The 16,254-nt window shown below is 37.9% G+C and overlaps 1 protein-coding gene across 1 annotated transcript; it reads right to left on the reverse strand.

Moving 5' to 3' along the window:
* Positions 1 to 14,606: 14,606 nt before the first annotated feature.
* LOC148215654 (vomeronasal type-2 receptor 26-like) lies at positions 14,607 to 16,242 on the reverse strand. The gene is made up of 2 exons (XM_088143071.1): positions 16,134 to 16,242; positions 14,607 to 15,508 (listed from the first exon to the last, which is right to left on the reverse strand). Exon 2 carries the CDS (start codon positions 15,504 to 15,506, stop codon positions 14,607 to 14,609), a length of 900 nt encoding a protein of 299 aa, XP_087999197.1. The 5' UTR covers positions 15,507 to 15,508; positions 16,134 to 16,242.
* Positions 16,243 to 16,254: the final 12 nt, after the last annotated feature.

Genomic DNA, 16,254 nt, shown 5'->3' on the forward strand with positions numbered 1-16,254 from the left:
TTTCGAGAAAGTCATTTGCAGACATTTTTCCTTCCCTTTATTTATTTAATTAAACATAATGGACAGGACAGGACAAGAAATGGGCTACAAACTGGGGGTCCAATTGTTGCCAAGAGAAGCCATGGACTTGTGCATATATCAGATAGGAGTCTAGATGGATTCAAAGGTATGTGCTCTCTCTCACCCACACAGAAATATAGACACAAAAATACACACACACACAAACATGGATATAGATGTCTGTACAAATAATTCCATAAAGTATGGTCATATTTTATCATAATCACCCATACATTGTTCATGTGTGTAAGCAGCTCACTCTTAGGGCACAAGTAATATCAGGCTTTCAGGCCCTGAATAATTGGGCCAAAAATTTATTTTTCCACTGTTGAACAACCTGTCCCTTAGAAATTAGAAGTGCACGAGAATCCATTTCTATTTTATAGTCCAGCCATCAATTTCCGTGTATTAAGAATACAATTCAAATGAATGAGGACATCCAAAATTATTAAAACCTGTCTCAATGTCAAATTCATATATCAAATGACGTGTCTCCTTCTCTTCTTTTCTTCTTAATTTATCAATATTATTGCAATTGGCTTGTATCATGTTTGGTCCATCTTGCATTTACATGACTGTCTCAACATTGAATTTCAGAGTCAATTTTGGAATTATTATTTCCTAAAAAAAAAGAAAAAAAAAAGTATTAGCCAAGATGTCCAAGTCAAGTTCCCATGTGTCACAACCATATTTCTGTTGCCACAATCTTCCTCATGTTTCTTTGTGGTTTAATGTGGCATATAATGTTTTATGTTGCAATAGTACTCCAAATGCTGGGACATTCTTTTTTTGAACTATTACCATCTGGCAGATGGTACAGGATAATGAAAACGAGGACAAATAGGCTGAAGAATAGCTTCTATCTTAGAGCTGTAACTATACTGAATCCTATCGTATAGTGCAGTATTAATGCAGCATCAGGGGTTGTGCAATATGGAATGTGAAGGTTGTGTTTTATGTGTTTTATGTGTGCTATGTGTTTTATGTGTTCTATGGTTTTTATATATGTAAAGCTACACTGGGGTGGCATTTAATTTCGTTGTACAAGTAGTACAATGACAATAAAGATTTCTATTCTATTCTATTCTATTCTATTCTATTCTATTCTATTCTATTCTATTCTATTCTATTCTATTCTATTATTTACTGCCAATGCTTTCCTGTTGGTTCAGTCTTATGACTCTAAGTGGCTTACAGCATTTCTGTCTGTCTGTCTGTCTGTCTAACTGTCTAGCTATCTAGCTATCTTATTGCAATAAAGCCCCAAAGGTCCAAAGAACAATGAAAAGTGAATTTTCAGACATGTTGAAAAGAATAGCATAAAACATAATCAATTAAGGCATCGAAATGCTAGCAAGAAAAAAAAAAGATAGAATTATTCATTTTTAAAAATTATTATTACTTTGGCTCTGTCTTCTCCTTCGAGAGGGTATATATGTTACTAAGATATTACAATAAACTGGGTGAAGAGGCAGTAGTCGTGTGGCAGATCATTAGAAACATACTAAGAAAATACCTGTTTAAAATGGATAAATTTAAATCTCCAGAGTTGGATTTTGATCTGGCCAAACTGTTATGCTTTATTTTTGAGAAATACCAGAGAATGGATGAAAAAATTGTTGACTGGAGGAGGCAAATGTTTCTCTTAGTAGAAGAGGAAGAGGAAGAGGAAGAGGAAGAGGAAGAGGAAGGAAGGAAGGAAGGAAGGAAGGAAGGAAGGAAGGAAGGAAGGAAGGAAGGAAGGAAGGAAGAAAGGAAGGACGGAAGGACGGACCTAGGAATATCTCTTGATCAACCATGGTATCCTTTTGGACTGACTTTGGGGCTGGGTATCAGAGATATCATTTTCCAGTGGGTCTTTTTCTTTCTCTGTGGTCAATTTCAATCGTTAATGGCATGATGGCCATGATCTCTCACTTGCAGAGTGCTCACAGTCCCTCACTTGTGGGGTTCCTCAGGGCTCAATGCTGTTATGCCTTTTGTTTAACATCTACATGGACCCAGTGCTCATCCATTGGTTTGTGGTTGACTCCACATCTCAATATCAGGCTGACCCAACAATGCTGTTAATGTCCTGGCCCAGTGTCTGGTGGTTGTGTGGGTCTGGATGGGGAGGAACAAACTCAAGCTCAATCCTGACAAGACCAAGTTGTTGTGTTTATTTAGTACCTCCTAGCTCTGGGGATGTTCTATCTTTAGTCTTCAACTGAGTTGCACTTTCCCATGTGAGACTTGAGCACTGTCTGAACATCATTTTCAACTAACAGGTGCTGCTTGAAGAGCAGTTGACAGCTATGGTTGCACAGGTTAATTAGTGTGCCATTCCTAGACTGGGAGGCCCTTCAGATAGTCACTCATATATTTTAATTAGATTGCTGTAATATGCTCTACATGGGGCTGCCATTGAACATCTTGTGTAAGCTACAGGTGGTCTACAGTCGCACTGCCTGGGCAGTCTTCGGCATGTCATTGTATGCTCAGTTGCTAACATTGCTCAGTGAACTACACTGGTTTCCAGCTGGCTCCAGGGTGCTCTTGAAAGTGTTGGTTATCACTTATAAAGCCCTTCTCGGCTACAGGGCCTGCTCTCTGAGGGACCAGCTCTCTCCAATTGTTTCTGCCTACCTGTTATGATCAGGCACAGTAGATACACTCTGGGTCCTGTTGATTAAACAGACCCAGGAGGTCAGTCTCTTCTATTGTGATGCCATCCCTCCCAAAGATCCATATGGCTCCCACCCGAATGAGATACAGAAAATCATTTCAAAATTGGTTGTTCTTGTGATAGGCAGACTATGGAGTCCCTATAAGGTTTTTGTTTTTGTTTTTGTTTTAATTGTTATTGAACTTATCTTCTGGCCAACTATTTTTCTATATATCTTGTTCCTTTCTTTTCTTTTTTTTACTGTAAGCTCTTTAGTCTCAAAAGTTGGGTAGTCTCAAAATTAAAATAATCAATATATAGTCTCAGTCTGATATGAATATCTAGAAAACTTATCGGGCAGGTAACAAAGTGGTTGATCTGAAAGTATCTTGAAAACAATATGGTGATCATCAGATTACAGAGATGATAAAAGTAAAATCCAAACCAACCTTGTAGCCCCCCCCCCCCCGCCCCATTTAGGGCTGTACAAAGCCTTGAACCAGTGGTTGAGTTTGATGAAGCTTTGGAGAATCTCATCATATTTATGAACTGAAGCAGGGACCTGCTTTGAAGAAATGAATTGACTTGGGTGTCTCTGAAACATTTTGAGATGTGAACTTATTTCTGCTGCTTTGGAGAATCTTGCAAACAATGTGCAATATTGCAATTTCCACTTGATATTTGGAGAATACAGAATGTGTATGCAGAGGTGTCAAATGGCTTGACGAGTTCTATGACAGGAGAAGAATGGCAATTAATTTTTTTCTTTTGTTGTAGCAAAGCTAAGATGACTTTGGGCTCTTCTCAGCACTAAACCTCCAGAGTAATGTGGCCTTATTTTGCCCTCCATTGTGCTACTTCCCTGATGTTCTTGCCAACAAAAATAAAATTTAAGTGATGATCAAAGCTTAAGGCTAATAACTTAAAATTTTACATCACTGAGACAGGTTTAGTCCCCTGACTGGTTTAATTTTAACTTTTGCTCTAATTTGTATTTTTCATAGAGTATCTGATATCATGAAAAGGCAAAATAAGACATAAGTAACCTAAATTAATAAGACATTTACAACCATAATTAATGTCTATTATTGATATAAAATGTACAATTTTCTTTCTTCTGCATTTCTCTTTTACACATAAATTGCATAAAAAGTTCCCATATGATCTTCTACATTTCCAAAACATGTTACAATTCACTGGAAAAGTTAGAGATCTGTTCCTCAATGACTGCCAATAGATTGGCCTCATTGTCAGACATGGATGTGGAAAGGACTATTCCTTGGAGAAATCAGGTGCAGTGTAGCATGAGTGAGCCATCATACATCCAAAATGTTCTCACAAATATTGAATGCTAGTATAATATTGTGTAATATCTGGAGATTTTTTATTGCTCTTATTTATTGCAAATAACCAGAGTATTTTGGTAGATCCGAGTCATTATCTTACAGAGAGATGTATCTTCTATCACTTAGATGCTTCGATGATGCATATACTGGAATATACAGACACACACATTTTGAGTAAATCCTTAATCCTAGATTAATTACAGGTGGATAAAAGATAAAAGAACTAAATCAAATCCACCTATCATGCATCTATCACCTATTCATCCATCTATTTACATTTAAAAATGTATCTATCACTACTTAACAGCATATGAGAACCATGAAAAAAAAATAGTGACTACAGGACTAAAACAAGAAGGATAAACAAAGCAAAAAGCTAGCATCTTAAAAAAAGAAAAAGAAATAAAATAGTCCCCTGGCACATTCTAAATAACTTTTTTTTTTTTTTTTGCACAGAGGAAAGTTTGATTCTTAAATTCTCCTTTTGTATTATTAATGTTCGAAGCAAAATAACATAAGAAAGGATTATTCAAAAATTCAAATGCCCATGTGTGTCCAGAAGCACAATTATCTTAATGAGCTAGAATCAGGCTTGTGAAAGTCTACAGCTGCATCTGCTGCTACCAAGTGTACTATGGATAGTAATGGAGATTAGTTGAGAACAATAGCTTAAGGAAAATTATTCATTTACATTTTACTGGTACTGACTCTAAAGGATGTTTTCTGAAAAATGTTCTGATATCCTGACTGATAATACTTAGGAATATGAAATTGAGAATTGCACACCCCACATTTAATAATAGGTAGCAAGAGTAACACTCTCATTACCACCTTTCTGACAATAAATGTATTCCCTATACACAGATTATCTGGTTTTCATCTACCTTACTAGTATTAGCATCTCTCGTAATTGCTTAGACTGAAATTTTCATCTTTTTGTTAACAGGCTTCAAGATAGCAATGTAAAATGTATGGTAACAAAAGTTTGTAATCAAATCTTTTCCATTTCAAAGCCATAGCTCTGGATCTTGAATGTATGGGGCTTATTTTTTCTAAATTTTTCATAATTTTCTATGTAATATTGTTGAAGCTTGTCAAAATTCCCAAGTGGTTTTGATAAACAACAGAATGGTATGGTTCTCTTGATAATTGCAAAGGATCCAGATCAATTCTCTGTAGAATTACCGACAAAAACATGTTTGTCATATCTGGGGGGGGAAAAAAGATTCCATTGTAAGCTGGAGAGCAATGATCTCACATATTTTGTCAAGCTCTTAGGTAGCTGCCTAACACTGAAAGTGATGATATGTTTTCAGGCACAATTCTCACAGAATTCTTTTTAGCAATGAAATGAAATGAAATGAAATGAAATGAAATGAAATGAAATGAAATGAAATGAAATGAAATTAAATTAAATTAAATTAAATTAAATTAAATTAAATTAAATTAAATGAGCAAGAATGAGTTGAATGCGATGAGATTACAAGTGTACATTCTATTAACTGAATTGTTTTCAGGGTATCCCAATGTATATTAAAATAGAGACATTCTGATTTTCTTTTTAGTTGCCTTTCTATGATCTGGCAAGGAAGCAGAACTCTTCACTCATAGTTGCTTACTAATAATCTCTTGATAGTCTATCTAGAAAAGAACTCTTGCATATCTGCAGAAGCATTATTCTGTTTTTATTGATCTGAAGAAGGGAAAGAAGAAATGACTGCAAAATATGGATATTCTAATGTGGTATTCAGTAACTTGTCTGCAAGGTTAGGGCTGCAAATATATGGTTAAAAGATTCAATTCAAAAAGAATTCATCTGAATCTCTTAATCAAATAGGAATGTCAAATCAAATAATTGAATTGAATTATAAACCTCCAAAATGCTTTAAAAATGCACACACACACACACACACATACATACAGAGAATAATCCACTTCAATGATTTCAGTCAAATCATCAAGTAGAATGAAACATTTGAATTGATTCAATTTCTTGAATAAGTCTCATCATCTGAACTTGATGATTGATGGTTCAAATGTACATCCCTATGAAATAGTTCTCACTGGATAGTTATGAGCAGTTGGCATATAATATCCAAAATACAGACAAATGAAGCTATGAGCTTATTGGGAAAATTTCCAAATCATGCTAAGGAAATATGCAAGAAATAAGGTTGTTGGAATGAGCCAAAGGTTTGTATGCTCAGGGCATTAGCACAGGTTTAATTTAGTAGTCTGATATTATGAATGAAAGGACACACATTTTATTAAAAAGCACAAGCTGTTATGAAATACAGCCCTAGCTTATGCCTTTTGGTACAATTAATGAAACAAGATTTGTTAGGGTTACCAAGCCCATTCTTATGATTTGCCACTATTAGTAAAATATATTTGATTTTATGTCTAAAGTTTAGAATTTTGTCCAGAATTGTTGGATATGTTCCAAGGGTATTAAAGCTAAAAGTGCCTACCAGTATTTCTGCTAGCAACAATAATGAGATAGGAAAATATTTTTTTCAGCATTACTCAGCATTTGATATTTATGGAAATGGTGTACTAGAATGAGACAATACTGACACAATTGCAAAAACAAAATGGTGGTCAATTAGAAACTACCAACAAATTGTGTCATAATAATTAATTATGTTGTAAAGTTGAATCAATTTTTTTTTTTCTGTAGCATCTTGAAATGCAACTCAACACCCACTGAAGGTCACTTTGTAGAGTCCTACTCCATAACACCAATGCTTCATGGCTTTTTTGAATCTGATCAAAGAATCTAATACATCAAAGCATCTATTGACACTTACCATGAATCAAGAATCAATGAAATTTATTAAATAATATTTGAGACTAAAGATACACATGGCAATCAAATGATAATTATAATAATTGTTTCACGAGTTTTCAGGAATTGAGCACAAAGAATATTTCATGTCAGTGCCATTATAAGGCAATCAAAGAAGCAATTAACAATCTGTGAGAAATTTACTACACTGAATTCAATGAGAGAAATGGAGTAGAAAGTTGACTTCTTCGTAAAGAAAGTGGAAAGGGTTTTTTGTTTAGCAGAAACAGCTGTGATGAATTAAAAGTAAGGAAGGGAAGGAGAGAGAGAAAGGAAGAGAGAACAGTTGTTCAATCGATCATATATCCTTGTTCTTCCTTTCTCCTCTGAAAGTTTGTTGGTAATTTTTCATTTGACAATTTGAATTGTGTGATTTACACCCCTAATATTAGGCTTTTTCTAACCAAACAGACCATATAATCTATTTATTTCATTTTACTTTACTAAATCTCACTTTATTTATTCAGACATTAAATTTACATGAAAACGTTTGTGCTCCTACAGTCAATTTAAAGATTGATAATTTTATTTCCATAATATAGATGAAATTAATCATAATATAAGCATGGTGCAGTGACTGGAATATTAGAGTAGGATCCAAGTTTTAATATTTACTCATCCAGGAATATTAATGAATCATCAGAGCTGACTGTTCCCTCTCAGACTAACCTATTACAAACAGGTTTTAGGGTGACAACATCAGAAAGAAAATTAGGTACAGTACATAGAGAAAGATTATATTTCTAAGCAGGAAAACCAGAGTAGACTAAATGTTAAAATTAAAGAAAAAATTCTAAAGAAATAGAAAATGAACATCTAAATCACTTGAATATCTTTGATATCACTCCAACCCACTCCAGGTAAGATTCATCATGCAACCACTGCAAAGATGATATCTTCAGATTTTCCTGCCGATTAACTGCTCTCTTTCATTCAGTTCAGGCCTCAACAGAATAATGTAGCATTTAGGAGCAAAGATGCAAACCAGCAATCCTGCACTGGACGATAAGATAGAGAAGATCTCCATAGTGACCATATATTTTCCTTTGGTGCTCATGTAAGTTGGAAGAAAAGTCAGCCACACACTACAAAACACCAGCATGCTAAAAGTGATGAATTTGGCTTCATTAAAGGTGTCTGGCAACTTCCAAGCAAAGAAAGCTATGCTGAAGCTGGCAATGGCCAGGAAGCCCATGTAGTTCAAAACACAGTAAAACATGATGGGGGATGACTCATTACATTGGAGGACAACTTCTTCACTCATGGAGAGCATGTCAGTATCTGGGAAGGGGGAGAGGTTGTGAGCCAGATGTCTACTTGAAGAAAAGTACAAGGAAAAAAAAAAATACAGCTGGGCAGTCTCCTCCCTGTCCACTGGTTGTTCTTTCTTTCTTTCTTTCTTTCTTTCTTTCTTTCTTTCTTTCTTTCTTTCTTTCTTTCTTTCTTTCTTTCTTTCTTTCTTTCTTTCTCTTTCCTTTTTTTGTTTTATCCATTCAATTGTGTCCAATTCTCAGAGACTGCCTGGACAAGTCCCTGCAGTTTTTTGGCAGAGTTTTGCCAAGTTGTTTGCCATTGCCTCCTTCCTAGGGCCGAGAGAGAGTGACTGGTCCAAGGTCAGTTGCCAGAAGTCAACGCTGAATCAAAGGTGGTGGTGGGGGTAGCAAACAACAGAGGGTATACATTACTGTATCATATTACAAATCCTGGATCTTCAGCTTCAATTCCAAGATGTCAATTGCTGCAGCACAATAATGCAGTGAATTACAACATTAATACTGCATTGAGTTTCAGCATCAAAAAGATATCCTAGGTAACCTCATCACCCACCAGTGACTCTGAGGGCCTCATTCTCTCAAGGTAGGAAACAATGAAATGCAGAGACAGAGACAGAGACAGAGAGAGATGTATACCCAGAACAAAAAATCATCAGTAATACATCAACTGACAGAGATACCACAGCCACCTTAGCCCCCAGGAAGCATAGCCAGGTTTTCAGAGACTTGTTGAATAGCTGCAGGGTGGGAGCTATACAGAACTGTTTGATGCTATTCCATCTGGCAGGTGTTGTAGCACAACAATATTCCTAGGTCGCATTGGATGACATTCTTTAATTGAAAAGACCTCACGCATGCCCACGCTGCTCAATCTTACTGGTCATGCTGGAACTATTGGAGACAGGCTGTCCCTCAGATAATCAGGCTCTCTGTATAGGTGATGACCTACGGTGACCAAGTGAAAAGTGACCAAGTGTCACTTTTGTGTTATGAACAACCATATAAATAGGATAAATAAAAAAATAACCAGCACCTTCAATTGCACTTGGGGGACAAATGAAAACAAATAGAGTCTGTGAAGAAATGGTGACACATGGGAGTAACAGGGTGTGCCTATGACCCTCCCACACCACTGCATTCTGGACCAACTATAGCTTCCAAGAAGTCTTAAAGGACAGCCCCATGTAGAGCTTATTGCAGTAGCCCATCCCTGAGGGGACTGGGGCATGAGTGACTGCCAAAGGGCCTCCCGCTCTAAAAATGCGCACAACAGGTTCACCAGATATATCTGTGCAAAAGAGTGCACTTTAATTGCTATATTTTGCAATTAAAGTGCCATTTTTGCTTTGTTTTGGTCAGTCAATCCATTCTTCCATGCCTGTTGTACTGGAGCCTGTTTGGTTTTGCCTGTTTCAATGGACTACAGTACCATGCGTACACACCGGTCACATTGTGTCCTTTCATCAAACAGAAAAGTTGGGAAGTAGATATTTTGTGTTATGCTGACATGCCTTGGACACTTCCTGGTTGGACTACTGCAATGCATTCTTCATGGGACAGCCCCTGAAATCCAAATGGATGTTACAGTGGTCCAGAATGCGGCAGCTTGCACGGAACTGGGCGTCCCTCAGTTTGCCTATATGAAACCCTTGCTGTATGAGTTGCATTAGCTCCCAGTTTATTTCCCTGTGTAATTCAAGGAGCTGGTTATTTTTAAAGCCATACATAGTACAGGGCAAGGTTATTTGTGGGACTTCTGCTTCCTGTGTGTATCTGTCCATTCCACTCTGTTGGATAGAATAGGCATGCTCCAGGTCCCTTTTCTTAAATATTGCCATCTAGTGGCATCTACAAAGCCTGCCTTTTCCACAGCAGCCTCTGCCCTGTTTATCACCCTTCCCCTTGAGATCTGGCAGGTCCCCACCCTCTTACCCTTCTGGAAATCTGTGAAGTTCTGGGTTTTCCCACAAGCATTGGGATAGTAAGGCTAGAGCCAAGGGGATTGTATGGCTAAATGGGTGTGGTAGATGGACTGGGTCCATGGATTTTATTGATTTGTTGTTATTGTTGTTGCATTGTTTTTATTGTGTGTACTTTTTTTTAATCACTGTTGTTAGCTGCCCAGACATGAGATGGTAAAAGGTACCACCCCCATACATATGTAAGCTGCATTTACTACCAGACCTCTGAGTCTCCCCCATACATTTGAACTGCTGAAAGTGCCCTTGTAAGAAAACATTCACAGCAAACTGAATTGACCCTAAGTGGCAACAGGGAGAAGACTCAGTCTAGAACCTGTGGCCCAGTAAACCAGATTCCTTCTATTCACTGACCATATCTGAAAGATAATATGGTTGGCATGCTGAGCTAGTAGGAAGTTAAGTTAATAATAACGTTACACAGAGGGATTTATCTAAAATATTCCAACATCATATCAACATCATTTCCACTCTGTCTGCCATTTTCTGTGTCTTGTTTTGCAATGTAGTGGGCCAAAGGTATATAAACTCTGGTTCTGCTTTTGCTCAGGGCTTCTCAGCTTTGTTGGGAACTCAATATATACTGTATGCATGTTAATTAAATTATATTGTGTCTTCAAAGTGATTTGGTTGGTTTAGGTGAGCAAAGTTTTGGCCATAACAGATGTGTGCCACAAGATGAGCAGCCATAAAAAAATATTATGAATGAATGAATGAATGAATGAATGAATGAATGAATGAATGAATGAATGAAATAACTTATCAAATGAACTTTGTTTGGTTCTTCTTAGAGAGTCATAAAAATGGTTTACTGACTCTTCTTTTTAGACTGGAGCTGTTCATTAGTGATGTGCAAAGCTTGGAGGAGGTGATTCAATTTGATGTTTATTTATTTATTTATTATTACATTTATGTGCCACCCAACTCCCAGCAGCTCTTGAAGCTTTGATCAACTCTCTCCATCAGAGAGGATCTGTGAATTAAAGTGGGGACCTGCATTGAAGCAATGAACCATCTTGAGAAATTCTGAAACACTTTGGAGATTCTAGGGCTTTTCTTATTTGGAAATCCTTATAGACTACACACACCTTCAGTCTGATACATAAAGGTACATGAATAATTTATCAAATGGGTATCAGATTTTTGCTCCCTCTTGTATTACAGGTAGTCCTCACTTAATGACCCTAATTGGGACCAGAATTTCCATCACTAAGCAAAGTGCTTGTTAAGCAAATCATCACATGACCACACTGCTTAATGATGGAACTTCTGGTCCCAATCAGGGTTGTTAAGTGAGGACTAACTGCAGGCCTCAGCAAGGTGTGGAGGCAAGCCCAGCACCAACAGAGCCTACCCACAAGCCCTCTGCTTGCTTGGCCCAGCCTTCATCCTGCAAAGCCTCATGACAGGCCAGCAGTTGCCTTGGCCTGGCATGCCCTTCCTACTGCAGAAGCGACATCAGCGCCAGGGGGGCCTCCCTCAGCGAGTTCTCCAGGAGCACTTCCAACAAAAAACATTCCTCTGCTTCCTCCAGTTCTGCCACCACCCTGAACAGTGCCTCCTTACAGACTACACACACCTTCAGTCTGATACATAAAGGTACATGAATAATTTATCAAATGTGTGTCAGATTTTTGCTCCCTCTTGTATTACAGGTAGTCCTCACTTAAAGACCCTAAACACTTTGCCTGGGGAGCCACTGACATGTCTCCTGTCTTACCCAGTGATGGAGTTCTGTGCCTCAGTGGCTTGTCCCACTGTATTCTCCACAGTCTGTGGGCTATCGCTTATCATGCCAGTGGTGGAAGACAGCTCTCCTCCACCTGCACCCCTGCCCTGCCCATTCCACCAGCTCTGCCCACTGCCTCCTCCCTGGCCAAGCCCAGAGAGCTCAGTTCGGCAGATATGGCTTGGTTGCCTTGCTGTGTACATCCCAGAGCTCTGCCCTAATGCCTGGATGCCAGGCCAGTAGTGGGTGGAAGAAGATGTTGAAGGTCAGCTGGGGCAGTGGCAGTAGAGGGCAGTGGTAGGGGTAGGCAGCAGAGTGCAGGGTGGCCAAAAGCAAAGAGATAGTGGGGAGATAGGCAGCTGGTGGAGTTGAAGCAGAGGCAGTTCCAGAGGGCAGGAGAAGGTCACTGTGGGAGATTACAATGGTCGTAAATGGATGGTTGCCAAGCACATAAATTTGGATTACATCACCTTGGGGGCACTACAACAACTGGAACTTTGAGGACCAGTTGTAACTACCATTCATTCAGTGCTGTCATAACTTTGAATGGTTGCCGAATGAATGGTCTTTAAGTGAGGACTACTTGTAATGTATGTTACACTTTCATGCTGCTCTTGTCAAAACAACTAGGATTTAGCCAAAGCTAAAGATGAAGGCTTAACAGTTTTAAATCCTGCACAGTGGGTATATGTTTAGCCCACTGGTCTGATATTAAGAAGAAAAGCATACAAATGTTATTTAAAAGCATGAGTCTTTGCAAGTTGAAGCTTGCAAAGCTTATACCTTTTAATAACATTAAATAAATAAAATTTGTTAGTCAGAAAAGGCGTTACCAAACCCATTATGACATTTGGCTACTATTGGTAAAATACATTTGATTTTATGTCTAGGGTCCAAAATTGATATCCAGCATTGCTGGGTACATTCCTAGAGCATTAAATTTAAAAGGGCCTATCAGTACTTGGTCTAGCAACCATAATAGGTTAGAAAAATGACTTTTTAACCATTACTTAACTTTTGATATTTATGGAAACTGTGTACTAGAATGAGACAATGCTTGCACAATCACAAAATCAAAATGGTGGTCAGACAGGAACTACCATCATGTTATGTCATAATAACTTGTCAAGTTGAATCATATGTGACATTGCATGTTATTTTGTCCAGAGTCCTACTTCATGTCCCCACTGATTCATGGGTTTTTGAATCTGATCAATATAGCAAAACATCTGTTGACACCATGAATCCAGAATCAATACAATTTATTAAATATTTGAGATTAATAACATAGAGGGCAATCATATACTCACCACCGTCGTCATAATTACAAGAATTGTTTCACAATTTTTCAGGAACTGTGCACGAAGAATATGTAATGTCCAGGTTGTATAAGGCAATCAAAGAAGCAATTAAGTATCTTTGAGAAATAACTACATTGAATTCAAGGAGAGAAAGATGGAGTTGAAATAAAGCTGGGGAAGCAGATGGTTTTGAGACAGGTTTCACTGTATTGGAGTATAAGCAGAATTCATCTATAGATTGGGAAATGAAGAATTTTAAAATAAAAGTGGAATCTTAAAGCTTCTTCCTACAACAAAAGAAAAATAAACACCTACAGCTACTTGTTAAAGCAAAAAAGGCAAGACATTTAAGATGATATATGAAATAGCTACAAAAATAGGAACTTCTTAAGCACAATCAAGGATAGAATGTAATTTGGAAACAGGCAAAGAGGTAGACTTCTTGGTAAGGAAAGGGGAAAGGGATCTCTTTTATCAGGGATGGAAACAGCCATGCAGAATGAAAATAAAGGGAGGGAGAGAATGAGAGAGAGAAAGAGATACAAAGAAAGAAGCAGAGAAGAGTTGCTCAACTGAGTAGCATCATGGTTCTTCCCTTCTTCTCTGAATGTTTGTCGGTCATTTTAATACATTTCTAGAGAATCTAGCAAATTAAAAGGAATTTCGGTGACATTCTAACATCAATGTTTGGGATACTAATAAAATATATGGCATTTTAAAAGGGCATTTATTTATTTATTTATTCATCCATTCATCCATTCATCCATTCATTCATTCATTCATTCATTCATTCATTCTTTCCTTGGATGAAGGGAGAAGGGAAGGGTAGGAGGTAGCATAATAATGCGTGAGAGTATAGATTGTTAATTGTAACCTTAAACAATCCCAAAGTGACCAATAAGAGCAGCCCATGGCAAAACACAACACTGGGATTTTCAATTATCCAGTACCTAAAGATATAATTTATTTGTTTCACATTTCACATTAAGAAATTATTAGATGTCTCAATGCTGATCGATATCTATAACTTGGTGGGGGATACGGTGGGGGAACAATTCAAGTAACACTGGGTATATTATGCAGTTGCTCCAACCCTTTAGAAATTATAGGAGTTTTAAAGAGTTTGCTTTCAAATTTAAGATAGATTTCCAAATTCATTCAATGTCTGAAACTGAATTAGGGGGTTTGGGAGCAAGGTGCTGAACTTTCTGGCTGCTTTTAGGATGATAATATTAGAAATAAAATTAGGATGAGGACACATAGTACTAAAGTTCTAAGCAGGGAAATCAGAATAAGGTAAAGGTTGAAAGAAAGAAAAAAAAATAGAAAATGAACACAAACACCTAACTCACTTAAATATCTTTGATAACATCCCATCCCACTCCTAGTTAGATTCACACAGCAACCACTGTGAAGGTGGTACCTTCAGGTTTTCCTGCTGATTAACTGCTCTCTTTTATTCAGTTCAGGCCTCAATAGAATAATGTAGCATTTGGGAGCAAAGATGCAACCCAGCAATCCCCCACTGGAGGATAAAATAGAGAAGATCTCCACGGTAACCATATATTTTCCTTTGGTGCTCATGTAAGTTGGAACAAAAGTCAGCCACACACTGCAAAACACCAACATGCTAAAAGTGATGAATTTGGCTTCATTAAAGGTGTCTGGCAACTTCCGAGCAAAGAAAGCTACGCTGAAGCTGGCAATGGCCAGGAAGCCCATGTAGCTCAAAACACAGTAAAACATGATGGGGGATGACTCATTACATTGGAGGACAACTTCTTCACTCATGGAGAGCATGTCAGTATCTGGGAAGGGGGGAGAGGTTGTGAGCCACAGAAGGCAGATGCCTACTTGAAGAAAAGTACAAGAGAAAACAATGGAGCTGGCCAGTCTTCTCCCTGTCCACTTCCTCATCTTGGATCCTGGCTGTGTCGCCATGAAAGCAAGAACTACAATGATGGTTTTTGCCAACACGCAGGAAACCGCCATGGCGAAGATGACCCCAAAGGTAGTTTGGCGGAGGAGACATGTGATTGTTCCTGGTCTGCCAAGGAAGAGCAATGAACAAAGGAAAGAGAGCAGAAGTGAGAGGAGAAGAACGTAGGAAAGGTCTCGATTGTTTGCTTTCACAATGTGAGTGTTGTGATGCTTCCAGAATGTCTTTAAGATCAGAACTGTGATAGCAGACAACAAGAGTGCACAACTTGCTATGCTGATACCTAATGGTTCTTCATAAGACAAGTAGCTTATGATCTTGGGAATACATCCATTCCGTTCCTTGTTTGCATACTGATCTTGTGGGCATCTGAAACAGTCAGCCATATCTGCAAAAGTTTCCAAGATAAATAAGAAAAATGTAATGATGTGGGATTTTTATTCCATTCTATTAGTATTAGTACAGGAGTAGTAGTTTTAGTAGAACCGGTAATGAGGGTTTTTTTTCCCTTCAGAGTTCAAGGGGAGAGATCCCTTGAGTTTTATAACGGGTACAGCTTCTTGGTTATCTTCAAAGGCAGTCCCACATGAAGTGTCATGGGTTAGTCAAATTGGATGGGCAATAAAATGACAATTTACCATTGCTGGGCATTATGGTTCATATAGGTGGGGAAATGGGACACTAGCTAAAGTTGAGTGAAGGCCTTCCTGCTACAACTTCCACATTTTCTTGACATGGAGCCTAGAATCTAGGTGGGGAGTGCAACCTTGGCACCAGTACAACTGGATTACCAGATCATTTTCTTGTAATCTTAATTAAAAGGTGATCCAAGTCTATTATACAAAAAAATTTTGCTGCCTGTTGCATTTTTTCTGCACTCACATATCGGACTCTGCATAGATAAGTAAGCTGTGGTTATTCATGCTATAATAAAGATAGGAAATAGCTATAAAAATCATTAGCAGCCCATTTTTGTTTCGTTTAGTCTCTTTATATCTTCGGTACCACCTCACCTTTTTGGTTAGATATCCATCCATTTGGACACGGAACACAATTGTAACAACAAAACAGTTCTCCCTCCTTTGCTTCCTTCCGAAAACCAGGCTGACAATTGGCATTACACACAGAAATAGG

Source organism: Python bivittatus, unplaced genomic scaffold (genome assembly GCF_059951505.1).
Source record: "Python bivittatus isolate LINGU-HERP-01145 unplaced genomic scaffold, Pbiv_v1 ctg000470_np1212, whole genome shotgun sequence".
Taxonomy (NCBI): domain Eukaryota; kingdom Metazoa; phylum Chordata; class Lepidosauria; order Squamata; family Pythonidae; genus Python; species Python bivittatus.